The 16,426-nt window shown below is 23.4% G+C and overlaps 4 protein-coding genes across 4 annotated transcripts; 2 read left to right on the top strand and 2 right to left on the bottom strand. All coding sequences in view use genetic code 6, as the record gives it.

The window, feature by feature from the left end:
- Nucleotides 1–152: 152 nt before the first annotated feature.
- TTHERM_00083480 (papain family cysteine protease) lies at nucleotides 153–1,193 on the bottom strand (the record flags this gene model as incomplete). Its single annotated transcript, XM_001012594.3, has 1 exon — nucleotides 153–1,193. The coding sequence occupies one exon, from the start codon at nucleotides 1,191–1,193 to the stop codon at nucleotides 153–155; it is 1,041 nt and encodes a 346-aa protein (XP_001012594.1).
- A 1,138-nt stretch (nucleotides 1,194–2,331) lies between these two features.
- On the bottom strand, nucleotides 2,332–5,192 carry TTHERM_00083470 (hypothetical protein; the record flags this gene model as incomplete). The annotated part of the gene is made up of 2 exons (XM_001012593.2): nucleotides 2,332–3,798; nucleotides 4,350–5,192. 2 exons carry the CDS (start codon nucleotides 5,190–5,192, stop codon nucleotides 2,332–2,334), a joined length of 2,310 nt encoding a protein of 769 aa, XP_001012593.2.
- Nucleotides 5,193–6,877: 1,685 nt separating this feature from the next.
- TTHERM_00083450 (hypothetical protein) lies at nucleotides 6,878–8,002 on the top strand (the record flags this gene model as incomplete). The annotated part of the gene is made up of 1 exon (XM_001012591.1): nucleotides 6,878–8,002. One exon carries the CDS (start codon nucleotides 6,878–6,880, stop codon nucleotides 8,000–8,002), a length of 1,125 nt encoding a protein of 374 aa, XP_001012591.1.
- Nucleotides 8,003–9,665: 1,663 nt separating this feature from the next.
- On the top strand, nucleotides 9,666–15,313 carry TTHERM_00083440 (rab-GTPase-TBC domain protein; the record flags this gene model as incomplete). The annotated part of the gene is made up of 13 exons (XM_001012590.2): nucleotides 9,666–9,855; nucleotides 10,047–10,189; nucleotides 10,321–10,412; nucleotides 10,582–10,828; nucleotides 10,888–11,030; nucleotides 11,092–11,292; nucleotides 11,347–11,675; nucleotides 11,730–12,155; nucleotides 12,397–13,280; nucleotides 13,442–14,585; nucleotides 14,704–14,795; nucleotides 14,853–15,128; nucleotides 15,185–15,313. The coding sequence occupies 13 exons, from the start codon at nucleotides 9,666–9,668 to the stop codon at nucleotides 15,311–15,313; spliced, it is 4,296 nt and encodes a 1,431-aa protein (XP_001012590.2).
- Between the last annotated feature and the right edge of the window lie 1,113 nt (nucleotides 15,314–16,426).

Consider the following 16,426-nt stretch of genomic DNA (forward strand, 5'->3'; position numbering starts at 1 on the left):
ATAGATAGTTTTATCATTAAAATCTTTGAAATTAATTACAGTATAAAAATATCATATAAATCTATCATAAATATTTATAAAATTTCATTAATATATCAAGAAAGATATCCTTGTTAATTAATTTTATGCTAGAGTATATTATTTATTTTTAATCAGTAAGCAGGAAGAGCAGTAACACAAGAGGATTCAATACCACACTCGTTTTTACCTCTCAAGATCTTGAAGGTTCCCTTATCACCCCAACTTTCGTTCCAAGAGTTGACAATAGTCCAGTAAGGAGTACCGTTTTCAACACCCCAACCAACCATCTTGACTGCATGACCTCCCAATTCATCACCAGTAACATGTTGATAAACACCGGTCTTGTAGGTTAAGAAATCTTCATAAACAGTCAAAGCGACTTCAATAGGTCCGTTCTTATAGATTTCAGCCATGATAGCCTTTTCATCCTTAGCAATACCATAAGCCTTAGATCCTCTGTGGATATCCTTAGAGTAGGGGATAGTGTGAGTGGAGTTAGAATCGCAAGAATTGATGCAAGGAGGAGTGGGTAATTCACCAGTGCAAGGAGGATAGATATCAGAAGTAACGTGGTGAGCGCAAGGAGCAAAAGTATAAGCTTAACACCAGGAATTGTTACCATATAAATCACCAGTAACCAAACCAGTGTTAACATAATAGTCCATAGCAGCTTCAGGCCAGCCACCATCGCAACCATCACCGCAAGCAGCACAGCAAGTAAGGAGATTTTAGGTAGAAAGTCTAATATCTTAACCAAGATGAATGCAGTGTCTATCAGATAAAGATTCAGCAGCACCAAAAGCCCAGCAAGAACCACAAGTAGATTGATCTCTAACTTCCCATAAAGAAGAGCACTTGTCACCCCATTAAACTCTAGCGTCGAATTCTTCAGGTAAACCGTTTGCTTAAGCAGAAACAGTTTCAAGCTTAATTCCAGATTCTTGACCTAATTTGACACCCATATGAGCTTTAACTCCTGCGATATCAGAATTAATCCATTTAGTATTTTCTCCAGCCTTCCAGGTAGAGTTGGAGCTGTTAACTTTTTGAATGATTTATTTAAGCTTATCGTGGTACTTTTCTTGCTTATATCTGAAAGCTTCAAAGGCAACAAAACCAGTTAAAGTAGCAAGCAAAATGCCAGCAGTAATAATTAATGCTTAGTGTTTCATGTTTTCTTTTACTATTTATAAAATCTTTAATGTATTTAATAATTATTATAAGTAGGCTCTTAGATTTTTCTGTGTATTAATACAGGAAATAAATAAATTAATTAATAAATAGATAAATAGACAACTAAAAAATCAAAAATACGAAAATTCAATCTCTTCACTCAATTGGTTATTTTTTATATTTCTTTTATTAACTTAAAAACAATCTTAACTATGATATGATATGCATGCATGCATGCTTGTCTGTTTTTTATTTTTAGATATTTTAAAACAATTAAGAAGGAAAAATAAAGAAAAGATTATTTAGCAATAAAATAAAATATTAAACATTTAAAAATTTAAGCTTATTAACGTTTAAAAAATTATTCATGTGAATTTAAATATAAAGTGGATTATATTTTGCTTGCATAATTCAGAATTTTTACTAACTCAAATAAAATCTAAAAATAGATGAAATATTATTTTTCAATTTAATTTACAATATTTTAAGCAAAAAATGATTAACTACAAATAAAAAATTTTATTTAATAATAAAATTAATCAATTATATTTTTAAGTTTTACTAATTTAAATATGTTGAGATCCTTTTATGAATAAAATTTGAAGTAATATCATGTAATAAGTATATTATATTTAAATATTAAAATATTAATTATGGTGATTGATTTTTCTAACTAATTTTAAAATAGTTAAAAACAACAAGTTATTAAAACAGTTACCTTTAAATATTTTTATCTTAGTAATAAAATAAATAATATAAATCTTAAAATAAATGCTAATTAAATATTAAATATGGTTTTGCAGATAGATAAATATCAAGAGTTTTTTAGGAAATTTATGTTTTGTTAAATAAAATGATATTATGAGATTTTTATATTAAATTTAAATATATTTCAAAGTAAATATTTTAAATGTTGAATTAGGAATTTATTTAGCTGTAAAATAATATTTTAAAAACATAAGATTTGTGCTTTTAAATTTAATGATAGTTTTAATTAATTAATTCATAATCTAATTATTAAATCTTACACAAAAAATTAACTTTAAATGCAAAGTGAAATAATATTAATGTTTTATGTAAAAATAAATAGTGCCAATAAATGTCTTTTTATTATTAATTTTTCTGTGAAATTATTTTTCATTTCTTTAATTCGTCTAAAAGCATATTATTTCCCTCTTCAAAATTGTTTGGTTAGTTTGACTACTTATTTTATGGAGCTTTTCTGCTTGAATTTTCTTTTTATTATGGCTTGCTCTTAGATGTTGGTGGATTTGAATTGTTATTATTGCTGAATATTAAAGTGTAAAGATATTTTTTAATTTCTTCTTTTGATAAGAACTCCTCCAAGATTTGTCTTTTGTTAAATTCATTGAAATCAAGCTCTGAAATTGTTGTAAAGTCAAGAGTTGAATCAGCAGTCTTGAAGCCAGAAGGGTTAGTGACGTCTTGATTACTAGGTTGATCTTTATTTTTAACATAAGGCAGCTTATTAGCTTAAGTTTGTTACAATTTCTTTTGCTTTACTGATAGTACACACTCCATAAAAATTTTCTCAAATTCTGTTTCTTAAAAGCATGGATCATTCAAAAATTCTGTTAATTTTTCATTAATTTCTTTTTATCTCTTTAATTCTTATTTTGCTTTTTCCAAATCAGTTTAATCAATATTACCACCTGGTTTCATAATTTATCTTTTACTGTATGGTGAAACATATTTACCAACTCCTTAGATTCTGCTAGCATTAAAACCTGTGTTATTTTAGAGCATTATACTACCTTATAGTTGCTACTGTTATTATTCATTTGTCATAATACTTGTTTAATTATTTCCCTAAACTGAATTATTATTATTGTTTTGATTGACAGAAATGCTATTATTGTTTGCAATATTTTATGATTATTTATTATTCTATTGAATACTACTTTGATTTTTAAAATCATCTTATTCTCCAAACAATTTTTACTTAGGAGGTAGAGACAAAACATCTTCCAAATTATCAAGCTTAGCATTGGGATCAAACTTATGTATTTCATCTTTGAGTTATTCCAACTCATTTTAAAGCTTTTAGTTATGTCTATCTGCAAAAACAATTTGCTCATTTAAAAAATTAATTTCTGCTTCCAAGTCTTTAGTTGTGTTAACAACCTTGGTGAGAGTATTTTTAAATTCCTTGCATTAATTTGAAAAATAAATGCTTGTTTCCAAAAATTTTTAGCGCTCTCTTTGGAGCTTTTCCTTTTTTTCTATTTTTCTCTTGTTGAGTTCTTACTCACTTGTGCATTCTTACAATTCTCTTAAGCGCTTTTATGCTTTAGTCATTTCTCTCTTATACATATTGCATAAATCATCTTCTTTCTTCTTGAATAACCCAATAAGTTTTTGATTTAATTCTTCAATATTAGTGTGAATGTCATCATAAAATTTTTCGATATCTTATTTGAATCCACTTGTAGGGATACTATAGCCTTCGTGTGCGAGGCTAACTTTTTTTAATCCCTCTTCTATTTCCGAATCACTCATACTCATTTCTACTAAAGCAAAAACTGAATAATATTGTTTTTAATTTATCTAATATTGTTAGCCAATAAACTAATCTTTTGTTTCCTTTAGGTATAATAATGAAATTATAAATTATAATAGTTTCCTTTTTTAATCAATAATAAATAAATAATTAATTAATTGCAAACTTAATTTTTTTATATATTTGTTTTACTTTTTTTTAATAATAACTATTATTTACTATTTTACTAACAAAATTTAATGGAAACAAATAATTTACCTAAATTAAATTAAAATTTTGTTCATTTAATAAAATAATTCTTTTAAAATAAATTAAAGATATTATTTATTCTTTCAGACGAAACATTTGATTTAATTTAACAAATTTAACGATTTTTCAATAAAAAATAACTTTAAATTAATAGGAAATAATAACAAAATAACTAATCATAAACAATCCAATCAAAAATTTGAATTAAATTTAAGCTTTTTACTAACTCATAAATAATTTTTACAGATCTAAATAAATATATATTGTGTAATTCTTTACATATGTTATTGTTATTAATTTTATAGTTTTTTTTAATTAAATATTTAAATTATTAAAGAATGATTTTGTTTCAATGATGAGTTCTATATATAAAGTAGTAATTTACAGAATTATTTTCTTTTGAAATATCTTTTACAAATATTTTTCTTGGATTTTAATTATTATTTTATTCTTCTTTTTCATTCATTTATTATGCGAAATTATTTTCTATTTTTTCCATTTCTGATTCATCTAAGGATTTTGGTGATTCTACTTCACTATATTGTTCATCAGATAAAAAATCAAAATCAAGTTTTCTTCTTGCATTAATATTATATTATTCTTTAGTAGATAGCTAATTTTCATCTGAAATCTTTTTATTAGATTCATTAAATGTAATTTCTTTTAAAAGAGTCTTATATGATTGCAGCTATTAATTATTCTGGTATTTTTTAATTTGGGATTTTATCTTAGAACAACTTTTTGTGCAAGATCTCTCTATTTATTTTTATGCAAATAAAACATTTAATGGAACAGTATGATACACTGCTGTAGTAATATGAGATTCTTGATTTTCTTTCTCATAGTTTTCATTATTATTTCCATTAAATAGATTTGAACTTAGCTATTAATTAAATATTTTTTTTGCCATAAAATCTGGATGTATCATACTATCTACTTCACCTCTGAGCCTATCGAGACTAGTACCTAACTTACCTAAAATATTGCGTATTCCTTTAATTTTATCATCGACATCTTATTGTATTTTGCTTTAAAAATCAAAATCTTTTTGTTAATACTATTCCAAATCATCTTTATGAAAATCATCTACATCAAAAATAAATTTATTATCACTGTCTCCACAAAATGAAACACAATCTGGAGATACTTTACTTATTTTTTATTTATCCTTAGCCTAGAATTTAGGAGGTGTATTATAAATCGAGCTATCTTCAATAAAAGAAAACATGTTTGTTGCCTTATTGCTCTATAAATATTATTATTAAAATCTTCTTTTTATCTTATATTTTATTGTGGATATTATTAAATTTTATGTTTCTTTCTTATTTTATTATAAAAATTATTTATTATGAATCTTTTAATTTGCGCAAAATTTCAAAGCTAATTTTTAAAAATCCAAAAGGAAATTTATTTATTTTCATGTTTTTAACTGAAAAATATATCTCATCTATCAATAATCATAATGCTTAAAATTACAAACAAACAAACAAACAAATAAATATTTAAACAAAATATTATTTTACTCAAATATTTTAATTATTTCTTATTTTTTATTCTAATTTATTTTTTCAAATAAAATTGAAGTATTTACTTGAATAAAATTTAAAAAATTTTTTTTCAAAATTTAAAGGAAAAGAATCACTGATGATTTTATTATAATTTAATTTTTTAGGTTTTGTTTTTAATTAAAAATAATTATAAATTAAATTTAAATTGATTTTAAGCATAATCAAATTTTTTAATTCTTATATAAGCTAAAAGAAAAATTATTTATTAATCATAATTATTAAAAAAATAAAAATGAAAATTTACTTTTTAAATAAATAATTTTTAATATTTTAAAGCAATATTTAAATTTCAATATAAAAAATAAAATAATTTGAAATTATATTTATAAATTTTTTAAAAAAAATTAATTGTGCTTGAATAAAAAAAATTAGAAAATCTTTATAAAATTCTATTTTCTTTAAGAGAATTTTATTTATATAATTTTTTGGTATTAATTTATTTATTAATTAATCTACTTGATTTAATTAATTAGATAATATTTTTATTAGTATTTAATAGTAAAAGTGTAAAATATGTAAATATTAATTATTTTTTCTTTGAATCAAAAATGCTTAATAATTTGCTTGATTTACGCTTGTATTTATATTGAAACATTTAAATTAATTGCTTTTATTCAATACACTAACAAACGAATGGTACATATTTGACCAAATTTACATTTGTTATAAATAAATTTTTGCACAATAATTAATTAATAATTTTAAATGAAGAACAATGATCATCAAAATTAATTTAGGGTATTTATCTTTTTGATTTACTTTATTTATTAGAAGATAAAATTTAATTATTGATTGGATTTTCACCCAAAAAACAGAAAAAAGAAATTACAAAAATCTGCTAGAAATATGTGTAATGATAGTCTCATCTATCTTTAGTGATAATAATTTGTATAGTAATACTTCCTATTTGTGTGACGATATTTTAATAAAAATCAAAAGATACATATAACCTTATGTTGCAATTATAAATATCTCTAAATTTAAATAAACATAGAGTGAAATTAGAGGTAATGAATGATAATGATAATCAAGATGATGATAAAGGATTCTTTTTTTTTTACTTGGATAAATAAAAACTTAATTTTGTTTGGATGATTTTTAGGTAATAGATATTAATTATATCGTAATATGTATTTCGGTAAGATACCTCAAAAATTGTAATTTTATTAAAGATAATTAATTGGCACTCTCTCTCTCTATTTATCTATAAAGTACTCTACCTAATTATTCATTAAAAAGTAATATAAAAAACAACTTTAATTGTGAATATTTATAAATCATTAATATCAAAAATCAACACATACATACATTATCACTGGAAACAAAAAAATAAAAAACAAAACAAATGGAAAATAATTTAGAAACTTAACAAGAAACCAAGCTTGCTCAAGAAATACCTTTATCAGAGAGCAAGCATGTTGAAAAAGAGTAAATGGAATAAGGCCAGAATAATGAATAGAAAGAAAAAGTAGATAACATAAACTTGAATTAAGTAAACAGAAGTGAGAGTATGAACACTCCAACTAATATTAAAAGCACAGAAAGCCCATATACTAGTAATAATAAGGCAAAATAAGTTTATACCCCATAATATGGAAGTGGAGTTAAGAAAGCTTACCCTCATTCATCATCAAATTTTGCAGGTAATGGAAGTAGGAAGTATTTATTGGACTCACCTAATCGTAGTTCAACATTTAAAAACTTGACTGAAGGTGAAAGAATATAAGGTAGCAATATTTTCTCTTAAAACTAATTTAATTTGGCTGGAGGCAACTCTTAAATATCAACCTAATCTAATTTTATGTCTGCATCATCCCTTCGTTATTCTGCCACCTCAATCACCTTCCCTAAGGCAGAACGTTTTACCATGCCTAAGCTATCTCATTCTGGCGTTCAATACGATCTTCCTACTCTTAAAGATCAAAAAGCTACTTCTTTTGGCTATGGCGAGAAGCGTCTTCTCCCACAATATCTGATAAAAAATGCAGAAGAAAACCCTTCACCAGCAAAATATTCCACCCATCGCTCTTTAGGATCACTCCCAACTGCTAAGACCTTTGGACTTGCTTACTCATACTATTCTAAAACTTATATTCCTAAAGTAACTATAAAAGAACCTGAAGCTAGTAGAGATATTCCTGGAGTAGGTTAATATGAAGTATCTGAGAAATTTGCATTAAATAAAGCTAAATATTCATTTTATGGAAAAGGAATTGTATTCCAAGATATGTTCCCAAAATGTTCTCCTCCTTGTAATTAATATAGTCCAAATGAAAAATTGGTAAAAAGCAGCAGATTCTCTGATCCTTCTTTTGGATATGGTCAAAAGTATGATTTTACCAAAGTAACAAAAGTAACTCCTGGACCAGGTGCATATGTAATGCCATCTGCCTTTGATAAATACAAGAATTAAAAACATAGAATAGTTTCCAAATCTCAAACCCGTATAAACCAAGCTTAACTCCAATGAAAAATTAATTTAGGAGCTTCTATTCAATTAAATTAATAAATCTGCCTATTATATAACTATAATTTTATTAGTAAACAATTAATGAAAATTAATTTACAGAAAATTCAGAGTAAATAAATAAATAAATATATTCACCAAAAATCAAACTAGAATCAAAGATTCAAAGGCCTTTAAATTAGGTCTTTCTTTATCTTATACTAAAAAGTAGATTGTATATTTTTATATTATATGATAAATTTTATTACATTAAAAAATCCATTTATTCTTTCACTCAATATCTTTTTACTCATCTCGTATTAATTAATCACAAACTCATAAACAAGCACACAAAATTTTAAAGATAAATAAATAAATATCTTAAAATATTACTTAAAATTAAATATATTTATTCTTTTTTATATTTGATAATATGAAATTTCTCCTTACATCTTTAGTTTAAAATATTAAAATTTCAATTCTATTCAAGCATTATTAAAGTTTTTTTTATCGCATATAAATTATGACTTAATTTTTTCGAAATTATAAATAGATATAGATGTAATTAAATTTTATTAATCACGAAAAAAACTTGATTGTATATTAAACATTCAATAAAGTATCTCAAATTAGTTTTTGAAAGTTTCAAATTTAATATTCATAATGTAAAAAAGGTACTTTGAATAGAATCAGAATTTTAAAATAATTTAACAATTTCATCTTGATAAAAAATATTTTTCAGTAAAAAATTAATTTCTGTTTTAACTATTTAATAATTCAAATGTTGAGGTAGTATTTAACATGAAAAAATTTGTTGAATATTTAAAAATGATTATTTTTTGAAAAACTTATTTTATAAATATTTTTATACCTCAATTTGATGTAAATTAATTATCTAGCATTTGAGTTTTGTTAATTAATCTAAAATTAAAAAGATTTCTTAAAGTTTATATCTAATGAAATACAAGTTTTTCTTTCTGATGTAAAAGGAATATTTAATTATAAAATATAACAGTATAAATGATCAATTTTAATGATTGAAATAACATTTAAGCAAGCAAGTATTTAGGTTTATCATTATTTATTTATTAATTAAAAATAACATTTTTAATATTATTATTAATAACTCAAATTATTTATTTATTGAATCAAATTCAATATTTTAAATTTCAAGAAAAAAAAATAAAGAAAACTTATATTTTGAGGATAAATTTAGAATAGATTTTGTATAGCTCATTTTATAATATAAAAGAATCAATCATAGGTAATAAGTCTATTGTTCTTTAGGTTAAACAGATGATCAGAATTAAATTATTTTAAGAGGCATATTTGATTAAATTTTAACAAAAATCAATTATTATCTATTAATTAATTAAATGAAAATTACTTATTATTTTTGATAGTCTTAATCAATCAATCAATCAATCAATTAATTAAAGCAAATAAGCAATTAAAAACATAAAAATTAATACAAGAAATTAAGCAACCAATATACAACTTACCTACTAACAAAAAAGCAAGCAAGCAAGCAAAAATCAAAAAAGTAAAAAGCAATTTAGCAAGTGAAAGAAAATATTGATAAATAATTTTTAAACAAAAATAAATTGAAAGCAGTAGAAAAGAAGTAAGTTAGTTAGTTAGCAGGCAATCAAATCATCAGTTATTTAGGATTAAATTAGCAACTATTATGAATCTGTCTTAATAGCAGAGCCACAAAGTAAGCAAGGCTCAGCCATTCGCAGATAACTCATCTAAGAATTTATATTATCAGAATTAAAACCCATCTAAATCTTATGCGAATTTAAGGTTAAATCACACTAACACATAATAAACATCACACACAGTAGGAAATAACTCTTTTATAGTATCATCAAAAAGTAATAAGCAGCATTTACAAATTCATTTTAACATAATTAAATAATTTTGTTTGCATATTTGCTTATTTTGAAAATTAGATCACAATTTTTGATATAAATCAATCAATTCATCAATAATATGCAACAAATAGAATTATTAAATCGATGGATTAAAATTAGTTTAAAAATGAAAAAATATTATTTTTTAACAGAGCAGGAAGTCAGAGAAAGGAAAATTTCAGAAAGCATTAATGGTAACGAAATCAAAAATCTATAGGCTATGTATAGTAGTGTAAGCAATCAAGAATAGATGAGTAAGAGTTAGACAATACACAACCGCACACATTTTTGGGATGTAAAAAATTGTATTTAACTGCGATACTAAAAAATTTCTAAAAATCAAGTTTAATGGCGATAATAAGAATATTTTGAAGCTAATTTCATAGAATTAAATTTTAAAAATATTTTTTTAAATAAAAATAAAAGTATTTGCTATTAAATCCCTCTGATGAAACACAGAGAGGCGCAGTTCATGATTAAATGATATTAAATTCTACTCTAGACCTACCAAATTAGTTGTAAGAAATGAATTAAATTCTATCATTAAAAAATAAAAATAGTAGCTCTAAATGCAAGCAATAAATAACTCAATATATATTATTGATAATAATTGAATTAAAGCACAAGCTTTAGCAAGTTGGACTAAATAAATTTATTATTATTAAATAAATAAATAAAAAAATAAAGGGTTATTAGATAGGACACTAAGAGAACAAGATGTGGAACTTTTGATTCAGAAATGCATATAAAACTAGAACACTTTTTAACATTTTATTGTAAATAGTAAGATATAAAATATAAACAGGGTTTAAATGAGCTTGCTGCTCCTTTTCTCTATCTTACAACTTCTAGCTATAACGTCACTCTTTCACAATCATATAATTATTTTATTAATTTTCTAGATAAATTTGTTCCTAACTTCTTTTAAGATTCTGTAAAATATTTTTTGCTATAATAAAAATTCAACTTATTTTATTAATATTTTTTTAATAGGAATTTAATAGTCTTTAATGCTTTTTCTTTGCTTTCACACTGTTGATGAAATACCATGATCCTAATTTAAATAATTTCTTACAAAAAAATGATATCTCTCCTGAAATTTATGCTTATCCATGGTTCATTACTCTCTTTTCAAGGTATTGAATAATTTATTTTCATTTTTGAATAACTTTGTTTAAAATATTATATCTTATTTAGCAAAGTAGAACTAGATATCGCATTTAATCTTTGGGATTTATTTTTAATCGAAAATGACTAACTTCTCATTCTATATATCTCTCTTGCTCTTATGATACGTTCTAAAAAACTGATAATGTCAGTCGATCCATCCGTTATTCCATAGACTCTTTCATCCCTCAAAATAGAAAACCTTTCAGACCTTAAAGAAATTTATGCAATGTAAAAATACATATAGCTTAAAATAGTTTTTTATTAAATATTTTTACTTAATAGTGCACTCGAGATACGTAAGCAGACACCAATTTCTTTTAGCAGTAGAATTAATTAGCTGAATGTATTGTAAAAAAATTATCATAAGCATTAGTCTACTATGCTAGAAATGAAATAAGCAGCAGGTTAAATTCAAAAGTATGTTGCTATGCCTATAAGTCCTATAGAGTTACTTCATCATCTCTATCCAAGCGTTATACAGTGTCCTAACCCTGACTGTGAAAAAAATAGTTTCTTAGATAAAATTGTTAACGGAAATCTAACAGATTAAAACCCTTATTAAAGTAGTTTTTAAAATTAATAGCACCAAAGCATGTTTAAAACTTTTCATGGTAAAAATATTTTCTTTAGTGAATTATTTAAATTGTTTTGTTTATATTTATTAGGGGATTGGCATCAAGATGGAAAAAATATTACAGAGGATAACGGAAGAATATTTTAAAATAATAAGTAAAAAGAGTGCAAATATTGCAGTATAAAATCTCTTATTCCTATTGAATTAAATAGTTATGTGAATAAAAATAATTTTTTGAAAGAAATAATTGAAATCAGCAGGCAAAACTCAATTAAAGTGTACAAAGATAAATAATTAGATTTTAAAACTTTTGACCTTAGAGTTTAGTCTAAAAACCAAGGATATTTAAACAAAACTACTTTAGTTTCTATGAATAAATTTGATTAAGAAACACTAGATTCATTGATAAGTGATTACATCGAATATAAGAATATCTCTCATTTTAGTTTTATAGTTTCAGAATACTCAACTTTCGAATCAGATTTTCATGTCAATTAATCCTTGCTTTACGTAGATCGTAAATAAATTTTATCTTAAATAAATTTAAACTAAAAGAGAAAATTTTTAACTTTAAAAAAATACTTGACATTATCTTAAATTTTTAACTTAGTCTTTTAAAATTTTAAAAATTGGATAATTAAATTTAAAAGAAAAAACATTTTAAATAAAAACTTTGGATAATATATAATCGATGTTATCTTGAATGTTTAATTTAATATTTTAAAATTGGTCAATTTAAAATTTTTATTTTTTAATAGCAAAGTAGCAAGAAGTTTATACTATTCAAAAGTTTTCTAGCGATTTTATAGAATATGGATTTCCATACATAAGCATAGTAGAAGGTGGCTTTAAAACATGCCATGATATAATACTTTATTAAGGATTAAAATTGAATGATCACAATGCTGAGCAATGTAAATATTGCATACGCTCTAATTAGCTAGCACAGCCTAGAAAATAACCAAACTCAATTCTTGATTTTTTCACAAATGTTTTCAGCTCCAAAGATGCTTCCTAAGCAAATTTGCCTGTTTAAGCAGGAGGAATAAATAATCCCCATTCGATGAATTCAAGCAATGTTTAGAGTAACGTAAATAATTTATTTATAAATTAGAAAAGAAACAATTCAATAGAGAAATATACAATACCAACAGCAAGCTTTGCTATTAGTTACTCAAATAACAATCAAGTAACAAGCAATAATGCAATATCTGCTAAATCATCTATAATGAGTGCTAATTCTAAGAGAGAATCTACCTAACCTACCTCTGACTACAAAGTTGCAAGCTCAAATTAAAACAATCCAAATTTAAGTAATTAACTTAGTGCAAGTAGTAGCTTTACCCAACCAATAATTAAAGTGGGTAGCCAAGTAAATAATAAAGATAGCTTTCAAAATAGAACAAGCAGCTTACACAATAATAGCTAATAAATAGAGAAGAGTAAAATATAAGCTCCAAGATCAAGTCATAAAATTAAAACTAAGCAAGATGAAGATGATTAAAGTGAATTCGAAGAATTCTAAAAGGAATAGTTTTCATCTGCTTCAAGAAACAAATTAGACAAATCTTCTAGAATCAATTAAGTACAAGCTTCTCTTAGTCCACCAATCAAACCTAAACTCATGAGTAAAGTAGAATAAGTAAAATTTATAAAAGAATTTTCAGATAAAATTTGTTATTTTTTCAAATTTATTTCGGCTTAGTTTTTCAAAATGAATTCTCATTTTAGATTAAATTAATTTTTTCTAAATAAATTTTTTGTTTATTTAATGAAATGTAATTTATTTTAATTTTAAATTAGTACTAGTATTAGCTAAGAACTCCAACAACTAAGTTTTTAAACAACTTTTAGTCTTAGGACAGTTCAAATAAATAAAGTGGGAGTGAAAATAAATTTAAGATGTCAAGAGACCAAAAGATTAAAACGAATGATATAAATGAAAGAAGCTTAACAATTCCTAATGAAGACTCCTTTTGTGATGAAAATATAGATGAGATTAACTTAAATTAAATTTACAATGCCCAAACTGTACCTGTTAATTCTAACAAAAATATCTTATCTGAATAGCCACAAGCTGCTCCCCTTAAAACAAATAACATGAATAATAACCAAAATATTCTTGGAAACAATAATAATAATCCTAACCCCTAAGTATTGATGGAAAGTTCTAGGGTACTTTAAAAGAATATTTTTAGCAGTAACACTATAGAAAAAGGTAGAGAAGCATCTAACTCGAAGGATAACTTTAGCAAACAATAATCTAACTCTCAATAGTATTCATCTTAATATTAGCAAAGCTAATCAAATTAATCTCATCAGAATTCATCTTTATCCCATTTTTAAAACTCTATGGCTGAATCTTCAATCTAAGATAAAAAAGAGAGAAAGTTGTATTCATAAAACTCCCATATTAGTTAGTCTTTTTCTAACTAAATGATAGGTAACAATATTGTAAATAACCAAAATAAGTCACAACTGTAAAACGAGCCCATAATAAATGTTACAGGTATCAGTTTGAACAGTAACGCTCATAGTAATAATATTGGATCTCCATAGTCAATTATTTCTTTGAAGGAGGAATTTCTAAAAAGCTAAACTGTAAACAGTTCAGATTTATTGAAAAAATCTTAGCAACCTCTTAACTCAAATGCTCTAAAAAAAATACAAAATATGGGCCAAGTCTTCCAAAAATAAACAAAATAAAATTATTTCGACATGGCCAAAAAGCAAATCAGCCAAAAGAATTTCTAGCTAAGAGGACTCTTTCAAACTTACAAAGTTTCAAAAGAAGCTTGGAATGATTTTATATAAATTTTGTAAAACAAACCATTTAGCTTTTATGAATGCTAAAATCTGAAAGACAAAAATAGTGAAGAAGTTCGACTCTTTTAAAATACTCCCAATAGCTATAAGTCCAGTCCGAGAATTCTCATCTTATCATAAGGTAATAAAAATAAATTTTAATAATATAATTAATCATCATTAATAAAATTATAAATAATGTTTAATGTTATTATAAACAATCGTCATATTATTCTAAATACTTTTTAATATAAAAAAAGAATTTGTATTGAGCATAAGTTCAAATTAATAAATAATCCATTAACTTTAACAAATCAAAAATGGTGTAAAAGTGAATAATATTATCGAAAAAGTAAGTTTTATTTATTTTTATTTTATGAGATCACTCTTAATAAAATTTTAATAATAGGAAGTAGCTTCATCGAAAGAAGATAAAAATAATTTCGTTTAAATTAAATCATTCTTTTTTATGAGAAATCTGCTCAGAATAACTTCAAAGAAGTTCAATAACAATATTATTTCTTTTTACTTTAAAATCCCTTAAATATTTAAGAATCAAAAGTTTGAGAATACCTAATATTTCTAATTCATAGAAAAATTTGATTTGTCCCATTTGAAGGAAATCATCATCACCAAAAAATATAATGAAATTCTCCATGAAATCTACTAGATCATAGATGAATCTGTAATTTATTTATTTATTGTTAAATTTTTAAATTAACATAATTTATTTTAATAAAGGAAAAGTTTGAAATTAAGAGCTTGTGTAACATGGAAAATGAGCTACAAGCATTAGACTGCATCAAGAAAGCTAAAGAATATTACACCATTCAAACAAGCACAAATATGTATAACAACTACATGCATTGAATCACTCTATCTAAGAAGATTCTACACATAAATAAATAATCCTTTCTCAAAAATTTTCGAAATGTTAAATAAAACATAATATATTCCAAATTATTAGCGAAATTATTTAATTTTTTCTAATAAAACCTAATAAATTAAATATAATTACACTATAACTAATGAAAAGCTATAAACTGCAAATAAATTCTACGCAATCCTATATAATAACTATCACTCACACTCACACACAAAAACTCCAATTTTTTTAAACCCCTAATAAAAGTTAGAGACTCTTCTTTTATCATGTTAGCTTACTTAATATGCTCAATCGTAAACATAAAAAGTTCAAATTAAAAGATTAAGAGCAAACTAGTGATTTTTTTTTTCAGTCAAAATATTTTCCTACAGTTTTTATATAAACATATTCAACAGGATTATTGAGTAAATATGAATGAAATCTGCTTATCTTATTACACAGTAATATTTGTTACTCAAAAAGATAAGTAGAAATTTAATTCATAAAGCTTAAATTATATAAAAATAAGCTATTCTAATTCTTATAAAAAATTACACGGTATTATAATGCGTATAAATAAATATATATATCTTAAATTTAAAATCATCAAATGGTAAATTAATTATCTATTTTTTTGAAATAAACAAATTAATCAAATAAATAAATAAATAAATAAATATATTGTGTACCTTCATTTAACTGTTTTTGAAATAAAATAAATTTTTATATTAAATTAATATATTCAAAAAAAGTCATTGAAAATATTTTTATTTTATTTAAAACTCTTAAAATTAATGAATTAAAGCAGATAGATGAGTTATTATTCTTAAATATTATAAATAAAATAAGTATAATTAATATATTGCTTAATTTATATATCAACAGAAATTTATTTAGTTTTGATGATATTATTTAATTAATTAGAAATAAATGAGTGGAAATAAATTTTAATGTTTAAAGTAAATAAAATTTAATGAATGATTATAAAACTTTGGCGTACAAAAAATTAATTTTGATAGAAGAAAGCTAGTTAAATAATCTTAATAAATATAACAAAAAAAAAAAAAGCATCAAACTACTTAAAAATACTATTTTTTTCTCAATCGATTTGATATCAA

This window comes from Tetrahymena thermophila (genome assembly GCF_000189635.1).
Source record: "Tetrahymena thermophila SB210 genomic scaffold scf_8254697, whole genome shotgun sequence".
In the NCBI taxonomy this organism is placed as follows: Eukaryota; Ciliophora; class Oligohymenophorea; order Hymenostomatida; family Tetrahymenidae; genus Tetrahymena; species Tetrahymena thermophila.